Raw genomic sequence first — 26,800 nt, 5'->3', positions numbered from 1 at the left:
CAGCCCAGCCCAGGACTGTCTGGGGAGAAATCTCCTTAGACCGGCAGAGAAGGGGCCTTGGGGACAAGTTAGTTCAGCCTCCTTATTTTAAAGACAAAGAACCCGAGGTCCAAGACGGGGAGGGGCTCGGTTGAGGCCTTGTGCCTTCGTGCCCGAGCGGGGGTTAGACCCCGAGCCCCAGCCCTGGGCTGTGTCCCCTCACCCTGCTCTCCATAAAAGGTCCACAGGGCACAAGGGTGGGCAAGGTCTAGAGTTCTCCCTCTTTCTCCCCTCCCCTTCCTCCCTCCCTTCATCTCGTTTGAAGGTAAAACATTGAAAAGATTATGAATTCTAAGAGAATTAGCTATGTGGAAAATTCTCTCTTTCCAGTCATGCTGAGAAAACCAGTGTATTGACTTAACTGACTAGCTGGGTAAGTTTTTAGTGAGTTAGAAAATGAAACAGGCAAATAGGAATCACTGTTCCACTTGCTTTCAGGGGCTCTGCAGGTCATTTTCACCAGTGCCTGTGGTTCCCAGTTTGGACAGAGGTCCCTGACTATGTGACACAGCCTCACCTGCCTCTGGTTCTGTGCTGAGAGGGGCTCCGGGCAGGAGGGCTCCTGCCACTAAAGACAGCTAGAAGCCAGCCTCTCAGAAACTGGGAGCACACAGGAGCACTGCATAAGTCCCAGTGGGAATCCTGGAGTGCTGGGCAGCCTGTCCTGAGAGCCAGATGAAGCAGGCCAGCGCCTCCTACACGGCAGCCCAGTGTTTGGAGTGGGCTAGGTAGTACACATTCGCTCTGACCCCAATCTATCCTGTCTCCAGGAGGACTTTCTCTTCTGTACACTCTCACCTGGCACGCTTCTCTCACTCAAACCTGTAGGGGCCAGAGGGGGTCAAAGTCCCTGCAAGACCACACACCCCGCAATAGCCTCCCAAGGTTTTTGGAAAATCAGTAGCTGGAAGAACCCACATGAGGTGGAAAGCTTTGTAGAGCCCACGTGGGCTTTGCAGCTGTGGTTACACTGCAGGCTGAGCACCGGGCCTTGTCACAGTCGACAGTGCAATGTGAGGCTCAACAAGGCCTTGCTCCACAAATAACTGACTTCACCAGAGAGCTGGCCTCACGAGCCAGACCCTGGAAGGTTCTGCTTGTGATTAGCTTGACCAAGGGGGCACACAGGAGCTTTCTCTGCTTCTTCGCGCCCATCATTTCACTGCTCCTATTGAGAGCTGACAGCGCCCTGGAGCCCTGCTGGCTTCTTTGCTTTTGCTTCTATATTTCCCTATATCCAGGCCTGGAGTTTGAGCAGGGAGGGGTATGAGCAGCTAGCTGTCCAGGCGTGATGGAGTTTGTTCGCTGCTGGGCTGTCCAATATTAGCGCAGCATCAGCCAGCCTAAAGCCCCGAGGCAGCTGTGGGTCTTAAGTTGCCCTTTGGGCCTCCAGAGCTGCATTTAACACTTTCCAGGGCCTCCTGCATTCTCTGCAGGTCTCCACTTTTGAAATTTGGAAACACCCCTCAGAAAACACCTTTTAAAGACACAGAGCCAAAGCTCTCTGTGTGCACTGTGGCCTAGGGACTAAGTTCAGGCGGTGTCAAGGGACCACTGTCCATGATTAGCAACTGCTGCTCTGACTTTCCTTCTGAGGATTCCTAAAGCCCACGGGCAGCAATCCCTCATTTCCCAGGCTCTGCCTTTGTTTTGCTCCCAGACTTACTGTGTGAGCCTTTGTGCCTGACATTCAGGAAATTACTCTGAGTGCGTGTATGCGTGCATATGCTACACTGTAGGTAACATGGAAGTTCTTAAGGAAAAAATATGAGGAAATATGATGGGTTTTAAAGAAGGAAATTTAGTGCTTAGCCCCGAAATTGCATGGTGCTTTCTGCTGCTTCTCATACCATCCCTCTGTCCACCTAGCTGGAGAATAAGTTACCTCAGGGGATTTGGACTCTCTGGTGGAGGGGTTCATAGGTAGGGTTGGGGTCCACGAATGCATGTACACCCCACAGAGTGACTCGGGCTCTTTAACCCAGCACCCACATGTGCCCGCTATTTTTGGAGCCATGTTATTAGACCATTTTTGATATACAAAAATGGCAATTTTGTATGGCCCAACCTAATATCTACAGATTGTTAGATAGATATAAATTTTAAAAACCCATTCATTTAGAAATATACATATAAACATACATTTACAGAAATCATGGTAGCTTTTTAGTTCAGCATTTCCTCAAAGTATACACTAAACCCCAACACCAGTATCAGTTACTGGAAAAAAGTCTAAGGCCCAGCTCTGACCAGGACCCCTGCCAAGAAGCTGGCTTTAGTGGAGGTTTCAAAATTGCTTTAAATGGAAACTTTCGTTTTAAAAATTCTAATCGTCTAATGTCCGTTAAAGACACTAGTAAGTTTAAATCTGCCTCAAGTGCGCCACTTGACTTTGACATGGACTTCCCCTCCCCCATCTGATTTGGCCAGTGGACCCCACTTGTGGGGACTGCTTGATGTCTGGAAAAGCTGTTGGTGGCTTATGGAAAGATGGCCTGTTATGGAACCATGAGCACACGTGATCACAGGCACGACACAGAATAAGAAAGCTTGGTACCTTCTTCTCGCCATAGAATGTTTGCAACTGCAGCATCAGAGAACGGTGAAAGCAGGAATGTGATGGAGGGAAGGAAAAAAAAGAAGAAAGCAACTTCAGAACCTTCCTTGTAGTGATTCAGTTCATGAACATACTGGTATCTAGTCCATCATGTTTAGAACCTGCACCACTCATGGCCCCAGCAATACTGAGGGGGGACGCTGGACGTGGACAAATGCTTCCAGGGCTCAGGACCCTTTTGGTTCCTAATGAATCAGGTTACAGGATCACAGAAGCTAATGGGACTCTCCTCTTCTGTGGATGATAAAGAGCAAGCAACGTCTCTCCAAGACCTCCTGGTCTACTTCCAGGACCAAGCTGGTTTTCTGCTAGGATTCTCCCTAGGAGGACCATCTGCAATACTTCTGATTTTTTCCCTTGATGATAAAGACTCAGCTTAGAGCCTTCGATCAAGGGAAAGAGACTGTGTCTAACACCCATATCCATGAAATCAACCTTGCAGGGTCTCTTGGGGAGCAGTAGCTACGAGGGAGAGCCTGCTTAGCACCCCTGGTGGGCAACAATCCCTGGATTAAAGACAGGTGTGTGAGAGTGCACAGGCCAGTTCCTGGGCTGCGGATGGGCAGCAGCAGCTGGTGCGTGGTCAGCATGAACACTTTTGTGGATGAGGGACAGAGCAAGTAGGAGGCAGAACTGGGGATATGATACGCGAGCTTCCTTGTGGTCCTGGGTTCTGTCTGCTGTCCAGAGTTTCCCTGTCTATGCCTCCAGAGTTGTCTAGGTTTACAGGAAGGTCTACCCACCTCTGGCCACCCTCTGTCCCCAGCTTTGAGCACAGAAGGATATGAGGTTTACCCCTGTCTCAAGGGGCTCATGATTGGTGGCTGTGGCCCTTGCCACCCAACATCCCCCAACCAGCTCAGTGAGGAGCTCAAAGGCAAGCGTGGACTCACGGGTCTTTCTAGCTGAGTCTTCGATGAAGAGGGAGGAAATATCTTCGTCCACGCCCACTTCATTTTTGGCAATGCAGGTATACGCCCCTGTGTCTTCATACCGAACACTGCTGATGTGGAGTTCGCTCCCATTGGCTGTAGAAGGGACAGTGCTCAGGGCGGCCTGTTCAGCTGGGACCTCCATCCTTATCCCTTCTCCCTTCTATTGGGAGTGTTGAGGTTAAAAGCACAGCCCCTCAGCAGGGCTGAGGGCAGCCAGTACCCTGATATACGCCCAGGAAGGGCTGAAACAGCAGAAATGAACTGCAGGTGACCTGGGACCTGATTGACAGCGTCTCATCATTGTGCTCAGAAAGATCTGTGTGAGTCCAGAAAGCAGGGAAACTGGGGGAGATATCTGTTTGCTCCCCGAACGTCTGACTTAGAAACAAGTCACTCCTCTCATTTTCATTCCTGGGGAGAGCGTCAGCTTGAATTTGATGGGAATAATGGCAGAGAGACACCGAGCGGAGCTCTTACCTAAAAGGGAAAGCTGTTTCGACATCTGGGTTGAGACATCCATGCCATTTTTTAGCCAAGTGATTCTGGGCATAGGAATGCCCTCTGCGTGACATCTCAGGCTAGCTGCCACTCCGGGTTCCTGTGCCTGGGTCTCTGGATAGACACGGATGACGGGTGGCACTGTGGGTGAGAGTTAGTGCTGGTGAGAAAAGGCCTTCACCTGCCTCAGGCCTGTGGTCCAACTCTGAGACCCTGCCCAGAGGGCCGAACCGAGAGACAACTCTGGAGTTCTCTTTGTAACCAGCTTGCAGTCATCCTGCAGCAACTCAAGCCCTAAAAGAAAGGGCTATAAAATGGATTGCTGACAATAAACATGTCAGACTTTGTACGCTGTAATTCATGGCGTTCATCATTATTCTAAATATGATCAGAGAGACATCCAAATATTTAAGGCTGTTTCAGCTGCTACACGTAAAGAGCAACAACTGCCAAAATTTATTTCTGAATGAATAAAATTCAGATATATTATTTCTCTTATCGGAAAGCCATTGGACAGGGGCTTAATTTCTTGCAGGAAGTGCTTCACAAAGTACTTATGGGCACTGACTGGCAGGGCTCCTAATTACATCACTGCTCTAGGGAAGACCATTGGTTTTCCAGTGGGTCATTTTTATTTTTCCACTTCTCATCCCCGGAACATGGGTGAAAGGCAAGTGTGCCCTCCTTGGCTCCTGACTCACCCATGGGTCCTGGCAGTCAAGTTCAGGGCTGGGGATGTGACCAGGTCCACTCATCAGATGAGCATCAGTACCCTCTACCCTCTGGCCTTTCCTACATGGGCTGTCTGTGGGACAGGAAGGAGTGAGGACTGTCTGGAGGATCTTCCCTCCTACCCCTAGCTCTGGGCCCAGGAAATAAAATAATTATCATTTTCAGTGGAATTTGGGGCTCTTATTCATGCATTTTTCTCTATATACTTCCAAAAAGGGTTTATGAGAGCTTCTGTAAAGGCACCTGGATATTAAACTAAACAACAACAATAACAAAAACCACATCATACACCTTTTGGAAAGTTGGGAGATGCATTCTTTGCCTTGAAGCCAGCAACTACATTTTTCCAGAGTTATCTGGACACTCCTATTGTCCGATAAAAGAGTGACCCAGGGCAACTTTCCTGGTGGTCCAGTGGGTAAAACTCTGCGCTCCCAATGCAAGGGGTCTGGATTCGATCCCTGGTTGGGGAACTAGATCCTGCATGCATGCTGCAACTGAGAGTTTGCATGCCGCAACTAAGAAGTCCACATGCCGCAACTGAGTCCGCATGCTGCAACTGAAAGATCCCGCATGCCACGACGCAAATCCCACGTGCCGCAATGAAGACCCAGCACAGCCTAAATAAATATTAAAAAAAAATAACTTAAAAAAAAAGAAAGTGACCCAGTATGTTAGGAGAGAGATATTTCTTGGGCCTAGAGGTGGAACAAACTGACGCATATATAGAAGGAAGTGATAATGTTGATCCTAGAACGTGAAGATTTCTAGTGATCTGTGCTTAGGTAGGCTGAGGACAAAAGAAAAATTCTATTACCTTATTGTGAGAAACAGATGCTGCAGGTCCTGTCAAAACCCAGGAGGCTGGTAATAATCTGATCAACTTAGCCTGAGTTTCAAGGCTTTCCTCTGGTTGACCTACGGGGCAAAGTAGGGGGCCGAGGACAAAGCCAAATGGATAGCTGGCAAAGGGCACAAGCCCACCTTCAGAGTGGCCAGAGCTGTTTCCAAAACATGAGCTCAGAGGCACCCATGACTAACCACACACAGACCAAACAATAATAAAATCTGAGTCATTTCCTTGGTTTCTCTTTGTTTGCAGTTCTGGGGGAGAGTCCCAGGGTCCCTTGGGATGGATGAAGGAAAAGGGGCTCTAGCTAAGGCGTATCTGGAGGAATGCTTAGAACACAGAAGTGGATCTCTCTTCTCTGATTCCCCTTGGTTCAAAGAAGGAAGAAACAGTAATTTATCTAGGAAAACTTCCTATACCCTGAATTTGTGGTAAAGAGAGGAATGGGGTTCAAGTTGAAGAGACAGCAGAGTTTTTTTCAAGAGGCTATGATTCAGAAGTACAGAGATAGAGCTGGGGGGCCTAGGAACACTGGACTGGTGGGGAGTTGGAGCAGGAGGTAGAGCAGCCCGGGTTCTAGAATGTGGGAGGCCAGGACCTGGGAGTGAATAACCCTGGGCTCCTGCTAGATCACCATTTATTTATATAAGCCTGCCAAGCAACCACACAGTAAACTTAAAGAAGGTGAGGGAAGAATCAATAGAGATAGAAGCAGAAAGGAATGAATCAATTTGCCAAAAAAGAGTGGAACTGATAAATCTGAGACCTGGATGTTCATGAAAATGAATAAAATAGCCACATTTCTGGCAAGTTTGTTTAGTGAAAAAAATAAAGAACACAGAGGAGATTAAAAAATATGGAAGTACTTTGTTCAATTATAGGTAATAAACATGAAACTCTCAATGAAATGAATCACTTAAAAGGAAACTTTAAAGTATTTACATGGAATCAAGAAGAGAGCATTTAAAACATTTTAAAGCACTACTTTTCAGTTATGCAGTGAATAAGTTCTAGAGATCTGTTATACAATATAGGGCCTATAATCAGCAATATTATGTTGTGCACTTAAACATCTATTAAGACAGCAGATCTCATGTTAAGTGTTCTCACCACAAAAACGAACAAAAAGAAAAACAAAGGGACACAAGGAAACTTGTGGAGGTGATGGGTATGTCTGTGACCTTGATTGTGGTGGTGGTATCCTAGGCGTATACATGTACAAGTTCATCAAATTGTATAGATTAAATATGTGCAGTTTTTTTGTATATAAATTATACCTCTATAAAGCTGTTTCTTTTTCTTTTTTTCTGCTGCCTCAATTATCCTTTATTTGTAGTTTACCTTGAATTACTCTGGTGACCTATTCAGGTTTTTTTTTTTTTTCTTCAATTCACGGTGTCTCGGCACACCTACGTCACCGGCTCCTTTACAAAGAAAGTCCATAAAGCTGTTTTTAAAAAGGCACTACTAACCCCCAAAGAACCCTGATTAGTTTCATAGGGAAGTTCTTTTGTACACTTCAGGAACAGATAATTCCTAGAGCATACAGCAGAGAAGATGTCCCAAATTTTATAATGAAGCTGTATAACCTGGACATGGAAACCTGCCAAAGAGAGCACAAAATAGATGATTACAGACCTAACTCAGTCAGCACTAGGTATACCGAAATCCCAAGTAAAATATTAGCAAATCAGGATTCTGGACAAGATGGTAGAGTAGAAGGACTTATGCTCACCTCCTCTCACAAAAACACCAAAATCACAACTAACTGTTGAACATCCATTGACAAAAAAGACTGGAACCTACCAAAAAAGATATTTTACATCCAAAGACAAAGAAGAAGCCACAAAGAGACAGTAGGAGGGGAGCTTTTGCGATATAATCAAATTCCATACCTGCCGGTGGGTGACATACAAACTGGAAAATAATTATATCACAGAGGTTCCCCCACAGGAGTGAGAGTTCTGAGCCCCATGTTAGGCTCCCCATCCTGAGGGTCTGGCATCAGGAGGAGGAACCCTCAGAGCATGTGAATTTGAAGGCCAGTAGGGCTTGAGTGCAGGAGCTCCACAGGACTGAGAGAAACAAAGACTCCATTCTTGGAGGATGCACACAAGATTTCACGTGCACTGGGACCCAGCACAAAGCAGTGACTCCATAGGAGCCTGGGCGAGACCTACCTGAGGGTCTTGGAGGGTCTCATGGGGAGGCAGGGGTTGGCTATGGCTCACTGTGGGGGCAAGGACACTGGCGGTGGAGGGCTCAGAATACTGATCAGTGTGAGCTCTCCATTTTGGCAATGAGACCTGGCCCCACCCTGCAGCCTGCAGACTCCACTATGGGACGCTTCTGGCCAAACAACCCAGCCCCACCCATCAGCAGACAGGCTTCCTAAAGTTGTACTGAGCTTACAGCTGCCTCTAAACACAACACTTGACACGGCTCTGCCCAAGAGAGGGACAAAACCCAGCTCCACCCACCAGAGGGCAGGCAACAGTCCTTCCCACCAGGAAGCCTGCACAAGCAGCAGGACCAACCTCACCTACCAGGGGGCAGACATCAGAAGCAAGAAGAACTATGATCCTGCAGCCTGTGGAAAGGAGACCACAAACATAGAAATTTAGACAAAATAAGATGGCAGAGGAATATATCCCAGACGAAGGAACAAGATAAAAACCCAGAAGAACAACTAAGTGAAGTGGAGATAGGCAATCTACCTGAAAAAAAGAATTCAGAGTAATAATAGTAAAGATGATCCAAGATCTCAGAAAAAGAATGGAGGCACAGACTGAGAAGATACAAGAAATGTTTAACAAAGACCTAGAAGAACTAAAGAACAAACAAACAGAGATGAACAATACAATAACTGAAATGAAAAATACACTAGAAGGAATCAATAGCAGAGTAAATAAGGCAAAAGAACGGTAAGTGAGCTGGAAGACAGAATGGTGGAAATCATTACTGTGGGACAGAATAAAGAAAAAAGAATGAAAAGAAATGAGGACAAGCTAACAGACCTCTGGGACAACATTAAATGCACCAACATTCACCTTATAGAGGTCCCAGAAGGAGAAGAGAGAGAGAAAGGACCTGAGAAAATATTTGAAGAGATAATAGCTGAAAACATCCCTAACATGGGAAAGGAAACAGTCACCCAAGTCCAGGAAGTGCAGAGAGTCCCAGGCAGATAAAACCAAGGAGTAACACACCAAGACACTTAGTAATTAAATTGACAAAAATTAAAAACAAAGAAAAAATATTAAAATCAACAAGGAAAAAGCAACAAATAACGTACAAGGGAATTCCCACAAGGTTGTCAGCTGATGTTTCCACAGAAACTCTGCAGGCCAGAAGGGAGTGGCATGATATATTTAAAATGATGAAAGGGAAAAACTTACAGCCAAGAATACTCTACCCAGAAAGGCTCTCATTCAAATTTGACAGAGAAATGAAAACCTATACAGATAAGCAAAAGCTAAGAGAATTCAGCACCACCAGCCCAGCTTTGCAACAAATGCTAAAGGAACTTCTGTAGGCCGAAAAGAAAAGAACACACTAGAAACAAGAAATGAGAAAGCTCGCCAGTAAAGTCAAACATATAGTAAAGGAAGGAAATCATCTGCACACAAATATGATATCAAAACCAGCAATTGTGAGAAAAGGAGAGTACAAATGCAGGATATTGGAAATGCATTGGAAATTAAGAGACCAACAACTTAAAATAATCTTGTATATGTATAGACTGTTATATCAAAACCTTATGGGAGGGCTTCCCTGGTGGCGCAGTGGTTGAGAGTCCGCCTGCGGATGCAGGGGACACGGGTTCGTGCCCCGGTCTGGGAAGATCCCACATGCCGCGGAGCGGCTGGGCCCATGAGCCATGGCCGCTGAGCCTGCGCGTCCGGAGCCTGTGCTCCGCAACGGGAGAGGCCACAACAGCGAGAGGCCCGCATACCGCAAAAAAAAAAAAAAAACAAAACCTTATGGGAACGACAAACCAAAAATCTACATTAGATACATACAAAAAAACAAAAAGTAGTCCAAACACAACACTAAAGATAGTTGTCAAATCCCAAGAGGAGAACAAAGAGGAAGGGAAGAAAAAAGTCCTTCAAAAAGAAATCCAGGGCTTCCCTGGTGGCGCAGTGGTTGAGAGTCTGCCTGCCGATGCGGGGGACACGGGTTCGTGCCCCGGTCTGGGAGGATCCCACATGCCGCGGAGCGGCTGGGCCCATGAGCCATGGCCGCTGAGCCTGAGCCTCTGGACCCTGAGCCCCACAATGGGAGAGGCCACAACAGTGAGAGGCCCGCGTACCGCAAAAAAAAGAAAAAGAAATCCAAAACAACAAAATGGCTCTAAGAACATATATATTGAAGATCACCTTAAACATAAATGGATTAAATGCTCCAACCAAAAGACACAGACTGGTTAAATGCATACACAAACAAGGCCCATATATATTGCTGCCTACAAGAGACCCACTTCAGATCTAGGGACACATACAAACTGAAAGTGAGGGGATGCAAAAACATATTCCATGTAAATGGAAATCAAAAGAAAGCTGGAGTAGCAATACTCATATCAGACAAAATAGACTTTAAAATAAAGACTATTACAAGAGACAAGGACACTACATAATGATCAAGAGATCAATTCAAGAAGAATATATAACAATTGTAAATATATAGGTACCCAACAAGGAGCACCCCAATATATAAGGCAAATACTAACAGCCATAAAAAAAGAAATTGACAGTAACACGATAGTAGTGGGGGACTTTAACACCCCACTTGCATCAATGGACAGATCATCCAGACAGAAGATCAGTGAGGAAACACAGGCCTTAAATGACACATTAGAACAGATGGACTTAATTGATTTTTACAGAGCATTCCATCCAAAAGCAGCAGAATACACATTCTTCTCAAGTGCACATGGAACATTCTCCAGGATTGATCACATGCTGGGCCAAGAAGCAAGCCTCAGTAAATTTAAGAAAATTGAAATTATATCAAGCATCTTTTCTGACCACAATGCTATGAAATTAGAAATCAACTATAAGAAAAAAACCCCCAAGAAACATAAACATGTGGAAGCTAAACAATATGTTACAAAACAACCAATAGATCACTGAAGAAATCAAAGAGGAAATTAAAAAAATACCTAGAGGCAAATGAAGATGAAAGCACAATGATCCAAAACCTATGGGACACGGCAAAAGCAGTTCTAAGACTGAGGTTTATAGCAATGCAATCTTACTTCAGGAAACAAGAAAAATCCCAAATAAACAATCTAACCTTACACCTAAAGCAACTAGAGAAAGAAGAACAAACAAAACCCAAAGTTAGTAGAAGGAAAAAAATCGTAAGATCACAGTAGAAATAAATGAAACAGAGGCAAGGAAAACAACAGAAAAGATCAATGAAACTAAAAGCTGGTTCTTGGAAAAGATAAACAAAACTGATAAACCTTTAGCCAGACTCATCAAGAAAAACAGGGAGAGGGCTCAAATCAATAAAACTAGAAATGAAAAAGAAGAAGTTACAATGGACACGACAGAAATACTAAGGAAGAAATGGACAAATTCTTAGAAAGGTACAATCTCCCAAGACTGAACCAGGAAGAAATAGAAAATATGAACAGACCAATCACAAGTCCTGAAATTGAAACTGTGATTAAAAAACTCCCAACAAACAAATGTCCAGGACCAGGTGGTTTCACAGGTGAATTCTATCAAACTCTTTTTTTTTTTTTTTTTTTTGCAGTACGCGGGCCTCTCACTGTTGTGGCCTCTCCCATTGCGGAGCACAGGCTCCAGATGCGCAGTTTCAGCGCCCATGGCTCATGGGCCCAGCCGCTCCGCGGCATGTGGGATCTTCCCGGACCGGGGCACGAACCTGCGTCCCCCGCATCAGCAGGCGGACTCTCAGCCACTGCGCCACCAGGGAAGTCCTATCAAACTCTTTAGAGAAGAGTTAACACTTATCTTTCTGAAACTATTCCAAAAGATCGCAGAGGAAGGAACACTCCCAAACTCATTCTATGAGGTCACCATCACCCTGTTACCAAAACCAGACAAAGATACCAAAAAACAAAAATTACAGGCCAATATCACTGATCAACATAGACACAAAAATCCTCAACAGAATACTAGCAATCCAAATCCAAGAATACATTAAAAGGATCATATACCATGATCAAGTGGGTTTTATCACAGGGATGCAAGGCTTTTTCAATATCCACAAATCAGTGTGATACACCACATCAACAAATTAAAGAATAAAAACCACATGATTGTCTCAATAGATGCAGAAAAAGCTTTTGACAAAATTCAACACCCATTTATGATAAAAACTCTCCATAAAGTGTGCATAGAGGGAACATACTCCAGCATAATAAAGGCCATATATGACAAACCCACAGCTAACATCATTCTCATCAGTGAAAAGCTAAAAGCATTTCCTCTAAGATCAGGAACAGACAAAGATGTCCACTGTCACCACTTTTATTCAACATAGGTGTTGAAGTTCTAGGCACGGCAATCAGAGAAGAAAAGGAAATAAAAGGAATTCAAATTAGAAAAGAAGAAGTAAAACTCTCACTGCAGATTACATGACACGATACATACAAAATCCTAAGGATGCTACCAGAAAACTACTAGGGCTCATCAATGAATTTGATAAAGTTGCAGGATGCAAAATTAATACACAGAAATCTCTTGAATTCCTACAAACGAACAATGAAAGATCAGAAAGAGAAATTAAAGAAACAATCCCATTTACCATTGCATCAAAAAGAATAAAATACCTAGGAATAAACCTACCTAAGGTGACAAAAGACCTGTACTCTGAAAACTATAAGATGCTGATGAAAGAAATCGAAGATGACACAAACAGGTGGAGAGATATACCATGTTTTTGGATTAGAAGAGTCAGTATTGTCAAAATAACTACACTAAGCAAGGCAATCTACAGATTCAATGCAATCCCTATCAAATTACCAATGTCATTTTTCACAGAACTAGAACAAAAAATCTTAAAATTAGTATGGAGACACTAAAGATCCCGAATAGCCAAAGCAATCTTGAGAAAGAAAAATGGAGCTGGAGGAATAAGGCTCCTTGACTTCAGACTATACTACAAAGTTACAGTCATCAAAATAATATGGTACTGGCACAAAAACAGAAGTACAGATCAATGGAACAGAACAGAAAGCCCAGAAATAAACCCATTCACCTATGGTCAATTAGTCTACGACAAAGAATGAAATACTATACAGTGGAGGAAAGACTGTCTCTTCAACAAATGGTGCTGGGAAAACTAGATAGCAACATGTAAAAAGATGAAATTAGAAAATTCTTTAACACCATACACAAAAATAAAGTCAATAAGACTGGATACTATAAAACTCCTAGAGAAAACATAGGCAGAACACTCTTTGACATAAATCGCAGCCATATGGTTTTCAAGCCATCTCCTGGAGTAATGGAAATAAAAACAGAAATAAACAAGTGGGACCTAATTAAACTCAAACGCTTTTGCACAGCAAAGGAAACTATAAACAAAATGAAAAGACAACCCACAGAATGGGAGAAAATATTTGCAAATGACATGATTAACAAGGGATTATTATCCGAAAGTTACAAACAGCTCATGCAGCTCAATATTAAAAAAACAAACGACCCAATCAAAAATTGGGCAGAAAACCTAAATAGATATTTCTCCAAAGAAAAGATACAGGTGGCCAAGAGGCACATGAAAAGATGCTCAACATTGTTAATTATGAGAGAAATGCAAACCAAAACTACAATGATATATCACCTCACACCAGTCAGAATGGCCATCATCACAAAGTCTACAAACAATAAATGCTGGAGAGGGTGTGGAGAAAAGGGAACCCTCCCCTACACTGCTGGTGGGAATGTAAATTGGTACAACCACTATAGAGAACAGTATGGAGGTTCCTTAAAAAACTAAAAATAGAATTACCATATGATCCAGCCATCTCACTCCTGGGCATATATCCAGAGAAAAACATGATTCGTAAGGATATGTGCACCCTGATGTTCACTGAAGCGCTGTTTACAATAGCCAAGACATGTAAGCAATCTAAATGTCCATTGACAGATGAATGGTTAAAGAAGATGTGGTACATTTATATAATGGAATATTATTCAGCCATTAAAAAGAATGAAATAATGCCACTTGCAGCAACATGGATGGACCTGGAGATTATCATACTAAGTGAAGCAAGTCACACAGAGAAAGACAGATATCATATAATATCACTTATATGAGGAATCTATAAAAATGATACAAATGAACTTATTTACAAAATAGGAACAGTCTCACAGACGTAGAAAACAAATTTATGGTTACCAAAGGGTAAAGGTTGGGGGGAGGGATAAATTCGGAGTCTGGGATTGACATATACGCAGTACCATGTATAAAACAGATAATCAACAAGGACCTATTGTATAGCACAGGGAACTCTACACAATTTTCTGTAATAACCTAAATGGGAAAATAATTTGAAAAAGAATAGATAAATGTATATGTATAACTGAATCACTTTGCTGTACAGCTGAAACTAACACAACACTGTTAATCAAGTATACTCCAATGTAAAATAAAAATTAAGAAAAAACTGATGGACCTAGAGATCATTATGCTTAAGCGAATAAGTCAGACAGAGAAAGAAAAATATCATATGATATCACTTACATGTGGAATTAAAAAAAAAGATACAGATGAACTTATTTGCAAAACAGAAACAGACTCAGATTTCGAAATGTGGAATCCAAGAAAAAATGATACAAATGAACTTATTTGCAAAACAGAAACAGACTCACAGACTTTGAAAGCAGACCTGTGGTTGCGGGCAGGAGGAAATGTTGTGGGGGGAGGACTAAATCAGGAGTTTGGGATTAACATGTACACACTACTATATGTAAAATAGATAATCAACAGGGACCTACTGCATAGCAAGCACAGGGAACTCTACTCCATTTCTGTAATAACCTATGTGGGAAAACAATCTGAAAAAGAATGGATAGATGTATATGTGTAACTGAATCACTTAGCTGTACAGCTGAAAGTAACACAACATTGTAAATCAACTATACTCCAATATAAAATAAAAATTAAATTAAAAAAACACAAAAAACAAATACCCACATAAAAATATTAGCAAATCAAACCTAGCATGGTATTATTGGGTAGGATGTATTATTTTCCGTAAGATGTTACAGAAAAACCTCACGACCTTTTTGGCCAACCCAATAAAAGAACATACTGTGACCAAGTATAATATGTTTCAACGACTAACTATTAGGAAATCTATAATTAATCATATGCAAGTCAAAGGCAGTCAAAAAAGTAAAACCATTTGATTCTCTTGCTAGACACTAAAAGGCCTTTGAAAAAAAATTCAAAATCCATTTCTTGAGGGAAAAAAACCTCAATAAAATAGGAACAGAATAATATTTTCTTCCTACAATGAAGAACATCTCTATAAAAAGTGGGACCAGCACCAATCTTTTCAGAATGGTGAAACATCAAGTGGGGAAAAAACAAAAAGGAAAGAGGAAAGGGGGCAATATCAGACTCTCAACATTTTGCTGGATGTTACTGTCAACAGAAGGCAAGAAATGAGAGGGATAAATATTAAAGAGGTGGAGAAAAATGATACTTTACCTGGATATGCTCCAGATAACGAACCAAAAGTGTAAGGTTTACTAAGCGAGTACCATAAAGGGGCCAGTACTCAGACAGACAAAATTAATAGCTCACTTATGTACCAGTAGCGGCCAGATAGAAAACACAGTGGACCGAAATGAATGAAACTATAACATCTCACTGAAGACATATAAAAAGACTTAAAAAATTAGAGAGAGATGATCTTGGATAGAAGACTTACTGTTGTTAAGAAATAAGATACTCCAAATTACACCAAACATTTAATCTCATTCCAGTTAAAATCAATTGGTGGGGTCTTGACAAAATAATTCTCAAATTTAGCTAGAAGAAAGAATGTGAAAGAACAGCAGAAGAAATTCTGAAAAACAAGAGTGATGACTGTCCATTTTCCATACCAGATATTACAAACTATTTCAAGTATTACAATAGCAAATAGGGGGAGGGGGAGAGGCAGGGGGAGAGGGAAAGGCAATGTGGGGAGGAGAGGGGAGGGCTGAGGCACTTCCCAGCTTTGAGTCCAGCAGCACATTATGGTCTTTATAGAGTTTACAAAGCTCTGTCAACTCAATATTGTACGGTCAACATTTATTACATCCCAACCAAGTGTCAGGCATTACACACAGAGCTGTGAATAAGATCGACCCAGTCCCTGGCCTCATGAAGCTTTCTGTCAGGGGGAAGATGAGTAACGTAACGGCAAGTGTGATGAGGATCACCAGACGGCAGCTTTGGGGACATAAGGACACGGGTCTGGGAAGACTTATCAGAAGAGAGCACTTGGATCTGCTCTCTCCACCTCACAAAGGAAATACTGACCTTCCTTATGCCTGTGGGGCCTACCCCTTTATTGATAGTAGATTTGTCCAGTGAACTGGTGGTTTGTGGACCACCTCAGTGAGGTGCCCAGTAGCCAGCACAAGCCTTGAAGACTAGCCTTTGCCTCTGCCCTGCCCTTTGATGGGAATCTGTGGACCCAGGAACCTGTCACACTTGAGTGTGTATCTGCATCCCCTGGCTGGAGCAGGGGCTCTTGTTAAAACAATGTTGGGCCCACCCCACAGTGTCTGATTCCGGAGGTCTTGGTTGGGGCTGAGGGATTTGCTTCTACCTGTCAGGTTCCAGGTGAGACCCTGGGTTAGCCCGGACTTGGAAGCTCTTGCAGACCGACTGAACTGAAATAGGTGGTGCTGTTCTACAACAAGACGAAAGCTGACTGAAAGTCAAGGGAGTGGAACCGTCCATTCACTTAAAAACAAAGGACTATCTGCTGGGCAAAGACACCTGGGCCTCCAGTGGCAGGGGTTAGAAGACAGCTCACGTATGCTGAGAGAGAGGAAACCCTGGCTGGCCTGGAAGTCTCCAGGAGCCGAAGTCATCCTGGGGGCTACGACCACTCGTCCTTGGACCTCCATCCCTCCATCAGCAGGACTAAAGATGGGCCTCAGAACCACACGTCCTCCACCTCCCAGTGGCCCCTGTCCCCAGTCTCCTCATCTCCAGCTGAGGACCATCAGGACCCTTTCCCTCATGCCCTTGATTTGGGATCCTTCAGTCTACAAGAGCCTAGGCCGCAGGGGCATCCATCATCCCCAAAACCTTCTGTTGTGCCTTCTAGAACTCATGTTCTGCCGTCAGCAAAATGTCCTCTATCCTTAAACTCCTCTGTGAGTGTTCCTCACCTTCTTGCTCAGATGGAAACCTGGTGACACTCCTTCTCTTGCAGCCTTTTAAGTGGATGTGGCTCTCTCTCCCCACACTCTTCCCCCGGCCCCATCCCCTACCCCATGGGCTGGGAGGTGTGGCAGGTGTTGCCACTGCCAGACCATCCTCCTTCCATTCTCCAGAAAAGGACCCAGTTTTGAGTTTCCTGTCCTGCGAGCCTCATTCCTAGATTCCTCACGTCCTGTCCAGGACGTCCCTCTAGCACTTCTCTCTCCCTCCTGCATCAGTTTCCCCCTTTTTACTGGATCTTTCCTATTAGTCCATAAAATGCTTTTAATTTCCATCTTGGAGGAAAAACCCCAAACCTCTTTACCCCAGCTTCTCTCCCCAACTCTGCCCCGTTTTTCTTCTTGGAAACACCCTGGAGAGTTGTCCATACTTGGTGGCTCTCACATCTCCTCCCCATCCCCCCCAGAGCCAGCTCCAGGCAGACCTTTCCCCACCACGTGTGGAAATGGCTCTGCTCTGGACCACAGTGCCCTGCCCCCCGGTACACCGACCCTGACCCAATGGCCAGTTCTCTTTCCTCACCTTCCCTGACCTGCCGGTGGCATTCACCACAGCTGATCACTCCTCCTCCTTGGCCCCAGACACCACTTGGCCCCAGACACCATACTCCTAGTTTTCCTGTCTCTGTGGCTTCTTCTCTGCTTTCCTCGCTGCTTTTTCTCATCCCCCAGGCTCTCAGTGCTGTCGTGCTCGGCTGCTGGATGTTCTCTGTCTGCACTCCTTCAGCATCTATTCTGGTCTATTGACTTTAAATACCAGCCCCCCCGTCAGGCATCAGAAATTTATACCGCCAGTCCCACCTCTTCCTTCAACTCCAGACTTAGATACCCCATGGGCTGCACGACATCACACGTTTATCACGTCCCCACGAGCTCCTGATCTTTCTTCTCCAAGCCTGCTCCTCCACGATCTTCTCCTCTCAGTGAATGGCCTCTACTTTTCCAGGTGCTCAGACCAAGATCCTTTGGAGGCATATTTGACTTTCCCACCAAGTGGACACAAATGTCATCTTTTCAGTATGGCCTTTACTTGCCATCATACCTAAAGCTTCCACCTTTTATCTGAGTCTCCTTATCCCCTCCTGTTTTAAAATTTTCCTCCTTAGTATTTTCCACCCTCTGAATTGCTCCATGAGGATGGGGATTTTGGTCTGTCCACTGCTGTTTTCAGTGCTCAGCCTGGTGAGTGGCATGGAGAGAACCTCAGTAAATGCTTATTGAATGAATGATGACGACAGTGAAGGATGAGGTGGTGTTGGCAGCAAGGCAGGGCGGAGCGGGGAGGGGGGGTGGGAGGGAGGATTCTTAGCCAAGGGAACAATCAGTGCAGGGCAGTGGAGTCAAGAAGGCAGGGCGGGCATGGCAGAGAGAGAGAAGTTCATGGGGCAGGGGCACGTGGGAGGGGTGGGGCAGGGCCTGGGTCCCAGTGTGCGTGCGTGTGTGCGTCTGTGAGCATGCACAGTGGACTCCCGGGGATGGAAGCTGCTGCTGCCTCTCCGTGAACCAGTGGCTTGGGCCTGCCCTCCTATGGTTCCTGAGGGATTGGCGTGGAGGAGGCCAAAGAAGCACAGCCCAGTCAGCAGCAATGGGAGGGGGCCCTGCAGACAGGCCCAGATCCCTGGCTAGATCGGGGCCAGTAGCCTCCTGGATCTTCCCAGCTCCATGCCTGGCACGAGCGGGCCTGTGACATCAAAGGCAAACCCCGGAGTACCAAGGAGCTTCACCAAGAAGCCCGTTTTGCCCTGACCTGACCTTTGCTAAGTTGAAAACTGGCAATAGGATGTTAGAGGGAAAAAATAATCATCCCATCATTTGGGTAGAAGCTCAGCCGCTGCCTTCAGGACCCAACTGTCCTCCTCGCATGTGATGAGGCATCGCTAAGACTGCAGCTGGTGTGGAACAGGCCCCGGGCTCTGAGAGAGCACTGCAGCCAGAGCCCTGATCCAGCCTCCTGCCAGGACAGGGAGGGCCTACGGAGAACCCTGGGCAGGGAGGCATCAAAGACCTTGGTACCCTTGGCCCCTGCTTGGCCAGGGTCTTGCCAGAAAAAGTCCTGCATTTTCTTTGTGAGAAACTACCCTTCCCAGGGTAGGGATCAGGTGGAGACACAGCTTTCTGCCAGCAGCAAGGCAAAGGCCCAACTCTTTTCTTCTGGCCCCGACCTCCCCTCTTCCTTTGTGTTAATTCACACACTAAAAAGCATTCAAATTAATGTATCTGGGATAAACACATTCGTTTTCTTTTAAATTTGCAAAACCTTCCCATGAAAATATTTGAATACATAACACAAAGGCACATTTTCTTTGGGAAACATCAATCATTTCCAAGGTGAAAGGCAGCATAAATATGTCTTAAGTAAGAGGCACATTCACAAAAGTACCAAGCTAGAGTAATAAACAGATTTGAGAGATTACTATTGTGTTTTGGGAATGAATCGTTACTTGTCTGAACTGTGGGGCGGTTGAGGGTGTTTTTAATTTAATGGATTAATCATTTATTTCGGAAGTTTCTGTTCCTCCTATGGAAGCAATGTGGGAAGTTTGCATGAAGTTATAAATCATGCCAGTGTTTGGGCCTCATCTCTGGGAGGTCTGGCCTATGGGGAAGTTATACTAATAATTTCAGAAAGGAAATAGTTGCCTGGAAGGGTTTCCTTTAGCAAACCAGGTCAAGGCAGAGTCCTGGATGGAGAAGAAGATCCAGAAGATGGTGACCCACCCTGTATATGGAGCCCTGCCCCTGCCAACAGGGAGTGAGGCAGCTCCAGGGAGAAGTCTATATTTTATTCCTGGCTTGGCAACTTCCTCTGGGTCTTGATTTTCCCATCTGTATAATGAGTTGGAAGGGCTCTGAGGGGCTACCAGCTCAGACCATCTGTGTCCACCAACTACAGTTAAATATGGCTTGAGACAAAACAAAATCTCCCCCGTATCTGTCCCATCTTGGACTTTGAATTATATCTGGCCAGGCATCTCCCAAGCATTTGACACATATCCTATCTCATCAGGCCTATAAGGGAGGAGGCACTATTGTTATTCCCATTTTACAGGTGAGTTTACTCGCCAAAGATGTATGTCAAGGAAGTACCAGCACTTGGATAGGTACTAGGCTTGAATCCAGGTCTCTCTGGCTCAGAGTTCATGTCTTGACCCTATGACAGAGGTGTCTCCAGCTCAGGTCTGCGCCGTGCCTTGGGTGGAACAGCGCCACCCAGCTCCTGTTCGCATGTGCGGTATCCCTGTCTCTTGGGCCCACTGGCCACACATTGCCTCCCCAGCACACCTGACATTCACGTGGAGTCTTCTGAGCCCTCAGAGAGGCAGGGAGCTGGCAAGGCCTCCTCTCCCCGCTTCATCATCCTCCCCCTTCTTGTCCTCCCTCTGACTGAGGAGAAGCAAGGAGAAGGAACCGACAGAACATTGTTCCCTATCTGTGTGTCCTGGGCACCGCCTCGGCTCAGTAAGCCACAGGCCATCTGCCAGGCCAAGAGGGGACCAAATCCCACCACCCACAGCACAGCTGGGCGACCCCACCAATTCTACTCAAGCTGCTCTGGGACATCTTTCATGCTTTTGACTCACGCTTGGGATGACTGACGAAAAGGAACAAATCCCACAGATGAATCTGTTATAGCTTTCTCACATCTTCTCCATGAGATGCCTCAGCAAAGCAGTGCTCCTTCTGTCCTGAGTACAGACGGTGCCTTCTCACCTTCCCAGTCCTCCTGCCCGGAAGCCCCCGATGCCCACCGCCTCGGTGAGCCTTCCGCAGCAGCCCAGCCCTCCTGGGCCTCCCCCTGGGAACCTGAGCAGCATCGGGCATCCGCACAGTGATCTGCCAAGCCCACCTGGAGCTGGACGACCAAGCTGTGCAGGTCATCAACTTCAGTCCTGCTGCAGGCAGGGCCTGCCCTTATATCTACGCTGTGGGTCCTTCATTGGGTGCTCGCTAAGCCAGCTGTTTCAGGGATAAACGAGGCAGGTTTCCTGTCCCTGGTCCCCCACAGTGTGCCCCCCCCTTGACAGCAGATCAACACCGACCTGCTGAATGACCACATCTGGATTCACCAACAGCAACAGTGCAATGTCCCAAAGGGGAGGATGGGGCAGAGAAGGCGTCAAGAGTCTAGGCTTTGGTGTCAAGATCCATTTTGCAGTTATATACTAATTGTAGGGCTGGGGTTCCTGGGCAAATCACTTAATGTCTCTGAGCCCTAGTTTCCTCATCTGTGAAACAGAGATGGTGCCCAGTAATTATTCAGTAAATGTTCCTACTGTAATTGTGTCTTTCGTACCATTTTACTTTCAATGACATTTTCCCACCTTCCCACACAGATAGGGAGGTTTTCTCTCTCAGTCAACACAGCATGCTTCACTTCTGGAATACTGTGAAAACCTCGTGTCTTGCTCCCTGGTCAGCAGGCAATGGACTCATGTCCTTGGGAGGCAACACCAGATCTACCTTAGTATGGTGCTCCCATGAGAAAGCTGCTTAATGGACCCAAATGCCACTCCCAAGTGCCTGGGGGTCAGCCCAGCCCAGGGACCTTGTGGGCTCCTGGAGTGAGGCCCACCCTAATGGCCCAGCCCAGCCGTCATGGAACTGAGCAAAGTAAGCCATGGAATGAGGTGGAAAGCCCACCACAAAATACAGAGGTCCCAGCATGCTGCTGCTGACTCTAGTACTTCGGCTGGAAGAGAAGTCTTAAATCTCTCAGCAGTTAGGAAATGGATCTCAGGTGGCCTCTCTCTGGATCTCAGTGGGGAGGTTTTGCTATTTAGACTCCCCTAGGCCCCAAGCAGCCTCTTTAGCAATCGCTGGGCTGGGGGGTGGGTGGGAGTGGCGTGCCTGGGGAGGCTCGAATAGAACTCTCCAGTGCCAGCTGCAGAGTCCACTCCCCACTCGGGTAGCAACAGGAAGCAGCCTAGTCTCTACTTTCAGCCCAGCAACACATGGTGCCCGTGGGCCTGGGCCTTGCTCCCGGATTCAGCACCGGGAGGGAGGAAATGACTCATTCCCATCATGAGCTCTGTCTCAGAATTCTGGGGGAACAGGAGGCAGAAGGGCCCTCCCAGCACCGTGGACCTGCCATTCATGTATTAAAGGTGTTTAAGACCACAGAGTCTCCTGCAGGCGCCTGAGGCGAGGACAGGCTCTCACTCACGAGTTACTCTGGTTCCTGGGCTGGTGGATCCCCTCCCTTCCCCACAGATTTGTTCTGGAGGAAATGAAGGGGACCAGGCTCAAGCCCTCTCCTTGTACCTTCGGTTCTTATGAGATGGGGGCAGGATGCGAAGGGCTGGATGGAGGATCTGGGAATCCTGGGTGATTTCCCTTTTTCAGGCTGGTCTGAGGACCCGAGGGACCTGGGCCAAACCGTGCGGAGTTCTGCAACCACACATTCACCAACACTGTACAATGCTGGGCACCACTTTCTAGCTATAGATGATAAAGCCCTCTTCACACTGCAGAGTACACGCTCCGCCCCTGGAGCAGCCCTGCTCAGGGAGCGGCCCAGACACTGCCCGCCTGCTGCACACCAGACCGGCCTCTGAATGGTAGCCTGGGATGACTCACCCAGGGGGTATTATAACTGGGAACCCCTGGGTTATTTCTGATGAAATCCAGAAACGTCATTGTACACCCTGATTCAAGCCAACAAACACAGCCACAAAGCCCCAAAGGATTAAATATGTCCCAGCTCAAGGGAAATACTAATAAAATATGGCTTCGGCACATATGAACATAAAAATCCCTAAAACATCCTATAGGACAAATGTAGAGGCAAGCTGAGCTCACTCTGTTGTCCTTAAATGGCTTGTCACCCAGGATCCCAGAGGTAAGTGACATTGAATCTCATGATGTAATTATTCTCAACACCGTGTATACTTTATCAGAGCAGAAGCCCTGGACACAGCTGGCACAAAGGATCTGGGGCCGACTTGGAGCTTTCACGTTATTCTCTGGTGCACAGACGCCCTGCTCAGGTCTGCTTGGTGAAAGCAGTGATGCCCAGCTGGGCGTGGCTGGACACGTCTAATTTCCCTGGAGTGCTGATCTGCCATGGCACTGTGATGGCTTGTTTGTTGTGATGGCTGGAGTGGCCAGCAGTGTGACAGAGGGCAGAGCACAAGCCCTGGGTCTAGAATGACACCTGGGTGTGACCCCAGGAAAGTGACCTTACCTAGAGACTCATCCATAAAGTGGGTTAAAATATACTGATTGGGAGAGTCCATGTGATGTGTTAGCCCACGGACTGGCCAGAGAAAGTCTCAGAAAACACTGCCTATTGTAATTGCCTGTTGTAATTGTTGATGTGGTCATCAGCAGGGGTTAATTCTTCTCAGTTTCTGGGAGTCCTGGCAACACAGGGGCCTGTGAGAAGCAAAGAAAACCTGCCCAGCCTGCTGAGGTTCTGCTTGGCTGGGCCCAAGCTGAGGCTCATTAAGCCTCTGGGGGAGGGAGGTGGGAAGCAGACCCTTTTGCAGAAAGTAAGGCCTCCCAACTGGATACGTGATTTGGGTCCACAGTACCTGGAGGAGGAGTGGCGTGTTCTAGACAGTGTCTGCTTCTCACTGGATCAAGACCACAACAGCTTGCCATCTCCATGTCACTGTAACCGAGCAGGACCCTATGGGGCCTTCCCGGGACAGACCCCCTCCACAACCCCCATGTCCTCCACCTGCCTCTTGCTATAGAAAACCTTTAGACTCCCAGGCCTGCCCTGAGTGCCAAAGAATAAATTTAATCAGACAAGTGAGAAAATGCAGAAAGGAAAACAGTTAAGCAAGACAAAATAATAATAGTTTAGTCATTAAACAAAGTCAAGGACCTTTAGTTCCTCCTCAAGGGCTACAGATAACATTCTGAGCCATGTCCTTTGAGCTGTTTTGCAGATACTGAAACCCCCACCAGGTGGAAGAAGTTAACTCTATGCTGTCCACAAGTACATAGAACCCAGACTGGTTGGAATCAGAAGGTTGACAGTGTTGACTCCCGATTACCTCACCACCAACCAATCAAAAGAATGTCCACGAGCTGATCACGCGCCCCACAGCAACCCCCCCCACCCAACCCCGTCTTTGAAAACCTCTCCCTGAAAGCCTTCGGGAGTTGGGTCCTTTTGAGCACTAGCTGCCTGGACTCCTTGCTTGGCACCCTCCAGTAAATGCTGCGCTTTCCTTCACCACAACCCAGTGTCAGTAGACTGGCTTTACCTTGAGCAGGCGGGTGGACCCAAGTTCGGTTTGGTAACATCACCTACAGGGCACACTCCACATTCTACAGGGGCCTGCTGGAGATGCTGGGTGTGACCTGCCTAAGTGATTCACCCCCTCCCACCTTGACTCACTTCACCAGAGGAGGCTCTGGGGAAAGCCAGACCAGTACATGAGTTGGCAGACTCTGCCCCTGTCTGCCCACCCCCCTCCCCAGCCCCTCTCTACTTACAGGAAAGATGGGACATTTTGGGGTCAGGTATTTCTTTAAGAAGACAGAATGCAGGAGGGGAGGAGGGTTGTTCTGAGCAGCGTTTGGGAACACTTTGGGGGGACAACATGCATGAAGCCATTTACTAACCATTCACCTGCAGGACGTGGGTCTGGAACAGCTGCTCGTAGCCAGAGGCATGGCAGGTGTAATTGCCCATGTGGATGGTGGTCACCTTGGTGATGTAGAGGGAGTCGTCCTCTCCAAAGTCCTGCTTGGGCAAGGAAGACAACAAGATTGGCTTCTCTGTTGAGTAGCCTGGGAAGGATAGCCAGGTCTCTGGTTTTGCAGGAAAACAGAAACCCTGTAGCTGCGAGAGACTTCCTTTCTGCCTGGCCCCCTTACTCAGCCAGAGCTCCCTGCAGGGCTGGGCAGCAGGCCCTCCATGTCTCTTCTGTGTTGCTTGCCCAGACCCTGTACATCCTTTTAAGATCTTGTTCACCTTCTCTGCGAGGTCTGGCTTGAACACCTTCCCCAGCACCCTCCCTCTCCATTTCTACAACTGGGCTCACCTGCCCCTCCTGTGCTGCTGCTTGGCTGGTTTCCTGATCTCTTGTCCACCTGCTGAGAAGCTCTGGAGGGCGGCCTCCTTTAGGGTCAGCCAGCTTTTTCTTAAAGGGCCAGATAGCAAACATTTTTGGCTTTCTGTCAACTACTCAGCCCTGCCTTGTAGCATTAAAATAGCCATACCAATGCCTAAATTAATGAGTATCACTATGTTCCAATGAAATTTTATTTAAAAAAATGTGGTGGGCTGCCTTTGGCCCATGGGCTATAGTTTGCCTACCACTGGTTTAGATCTCACCTCCATCTCTAAATAATTTCAGGCAGCTTACAGAGATCTGGGTAACCTAAGAGAAGGGAAACTGAACTCTGAGGAAAATGAGGGCAAACAAAAAACAAGGGCAGGGATGTACTAGAGAGCAGGAGGGGCTGATGCCAGGGGTTCCATGAGAAATGGCTCAGTAAGCCTTGTCCCTATGACCTCTGCAGCCTCACAGAGTGGGATCCTATTTGGCCAGCACGTGGGGAGGGATGGGCAGGAGGGGGCTTTGAGCTGGTCAGAGTCCCCTGGTGAGCGCTGGGCACACAGCACTCCCCCAGGGCCTCTCCAGGCAGCTGCCTTGTCTCCTGCAGAACAATGCACAATGCTGGCCCTGTCCAGGCACCAACTGCAGACATTCTGGGGAATGGAATTACCGGTGTTTCAGGGAGACCTTTCATCATGTTTGGCTTTAGCTACCAAACATCTCCGAGGTGTGGTGCTCAGAGCTGATGGGACAGAGGAGGTCCTGGCTCCCTGGTGAGAAACAGGGCTGGGCAGTAATAGCTGTGAGGAGTGATGGGGGAAGCCCAGTGCTGGCACTCAAGATACTCAGGTTTTAGCTTGAACTCTGGCACTGACCAATGTTCCCTCATCCCTCTGGGCACTGGCTTCCCCACTTGTAAGTTGTGGACAATTTATATGCCCTATCTGCCTCCTGGGGTGATGGGGAGATCTGGCAAGAGAATGCCCACGAGTACATTTTCCAGTGTGGGAAGTGTGACATACATGGGGGCTGCTACTTTTCTTACTATTAACAGAAGATGCAAAACTCCTCTTGACCCCCTGGAGACAACACCAAACCATCCCTCCCGTCATTCTCCCTGTCCTTCCTGAGCTTCCTTTTTCCACAGAAGCAATCTCGTGGCAGGAGGGAAGGAAGGCCACCAAGTCCGTGTGGCACAAGGATTGTCCAAGGGCCTGGCCACAACCATCATGAGTCCTCTAAAGATGCTTTCTGGCTAATTAACCCAATGAAGGGTGCAGGCCCAAGAGAGGTTTGGGTTAAGGCACAGGTTGGAAGGTGGAGAGTGGATGCATGCAGCCTGCTTTCGGTATCAAGGAAAAAATACTCAGAAGTGCTCCCAGTGGAGTGAAATATTGGAGAAGGCTGCTGTAAGAAACCCTTAGAGTTTTCTCTGAAACATTGCTCTGCTGTAAAAAGCCCCATTCCTATCACGCAGTGGAAGCTTCCCTAATAAAAATAAAACACTAGATAGCTTAATTGTCCTGTGCCATAACAGAGACATAAAGGGTTCATACCTGAGTTGCTTATGAAAAGTTAATGGTTAGTCAGTTCTGGGGCTGACATATTTCTAATCTAAGCTGTTTCCTGTGTCAAAACCTAAATCTGCAGGAAAATACATTTTGCTTGGAGTCTCAGTGGTG

General features: G+C 46.5%; 1 protein-coding gene across 1 annotated transcript in view; it reads right to left on the bottom strand.

Moving 5' to 3' along the window:
• The window catches only part of FSTL4 (follistatin like 4), a gene marked incomplete at its 3' end in the record, with an annotated part of 417,677 nt that overhangs the window by 26,525 nt on the left and 364,352 nt on the right, over positions 1–26,800 (bottom strand). Inside the window, exons 7-10 of the mRNA XM_079703635.1 lie at positions 24,679–24,799; positions 4,069–4,230; positions 3,550–3,684; positions 2,597–2,623 (exon numbers count right to left, since the gene is read on the bottom strand). Coding sequence (XP_079559761.1) covers positions 2,597–2,623; positions 3,550–3,684; positions 4,069–4,230; positions 24,679–24,799 — 445 coding nt within the window. The remainder of the gene's footprint in view (positions 1–2,596; positions 2,624–3,549; positions 3,685–4,068; positions 4,231–24,678; positions 24,800–26,800) is intronic.

The sequence above is a fragment of the Hyperoodon ampullatus genome (genome assembly GCF_949752795.1).
Source record: "Hyperoodon ampullatus genome assembly, chromosome: 4".
Classification (NCBI taxonomy): domain Eukaryota; kingdom Metazoa; phylum Chordata; class Mammalia; order Artiodactyla; family Ziphiidae; genus Hyperoodon; species Hyperoodon ampullatus.
This window is presented reverse-complemented; position numbering and strand designations above follow the sequence as displayed.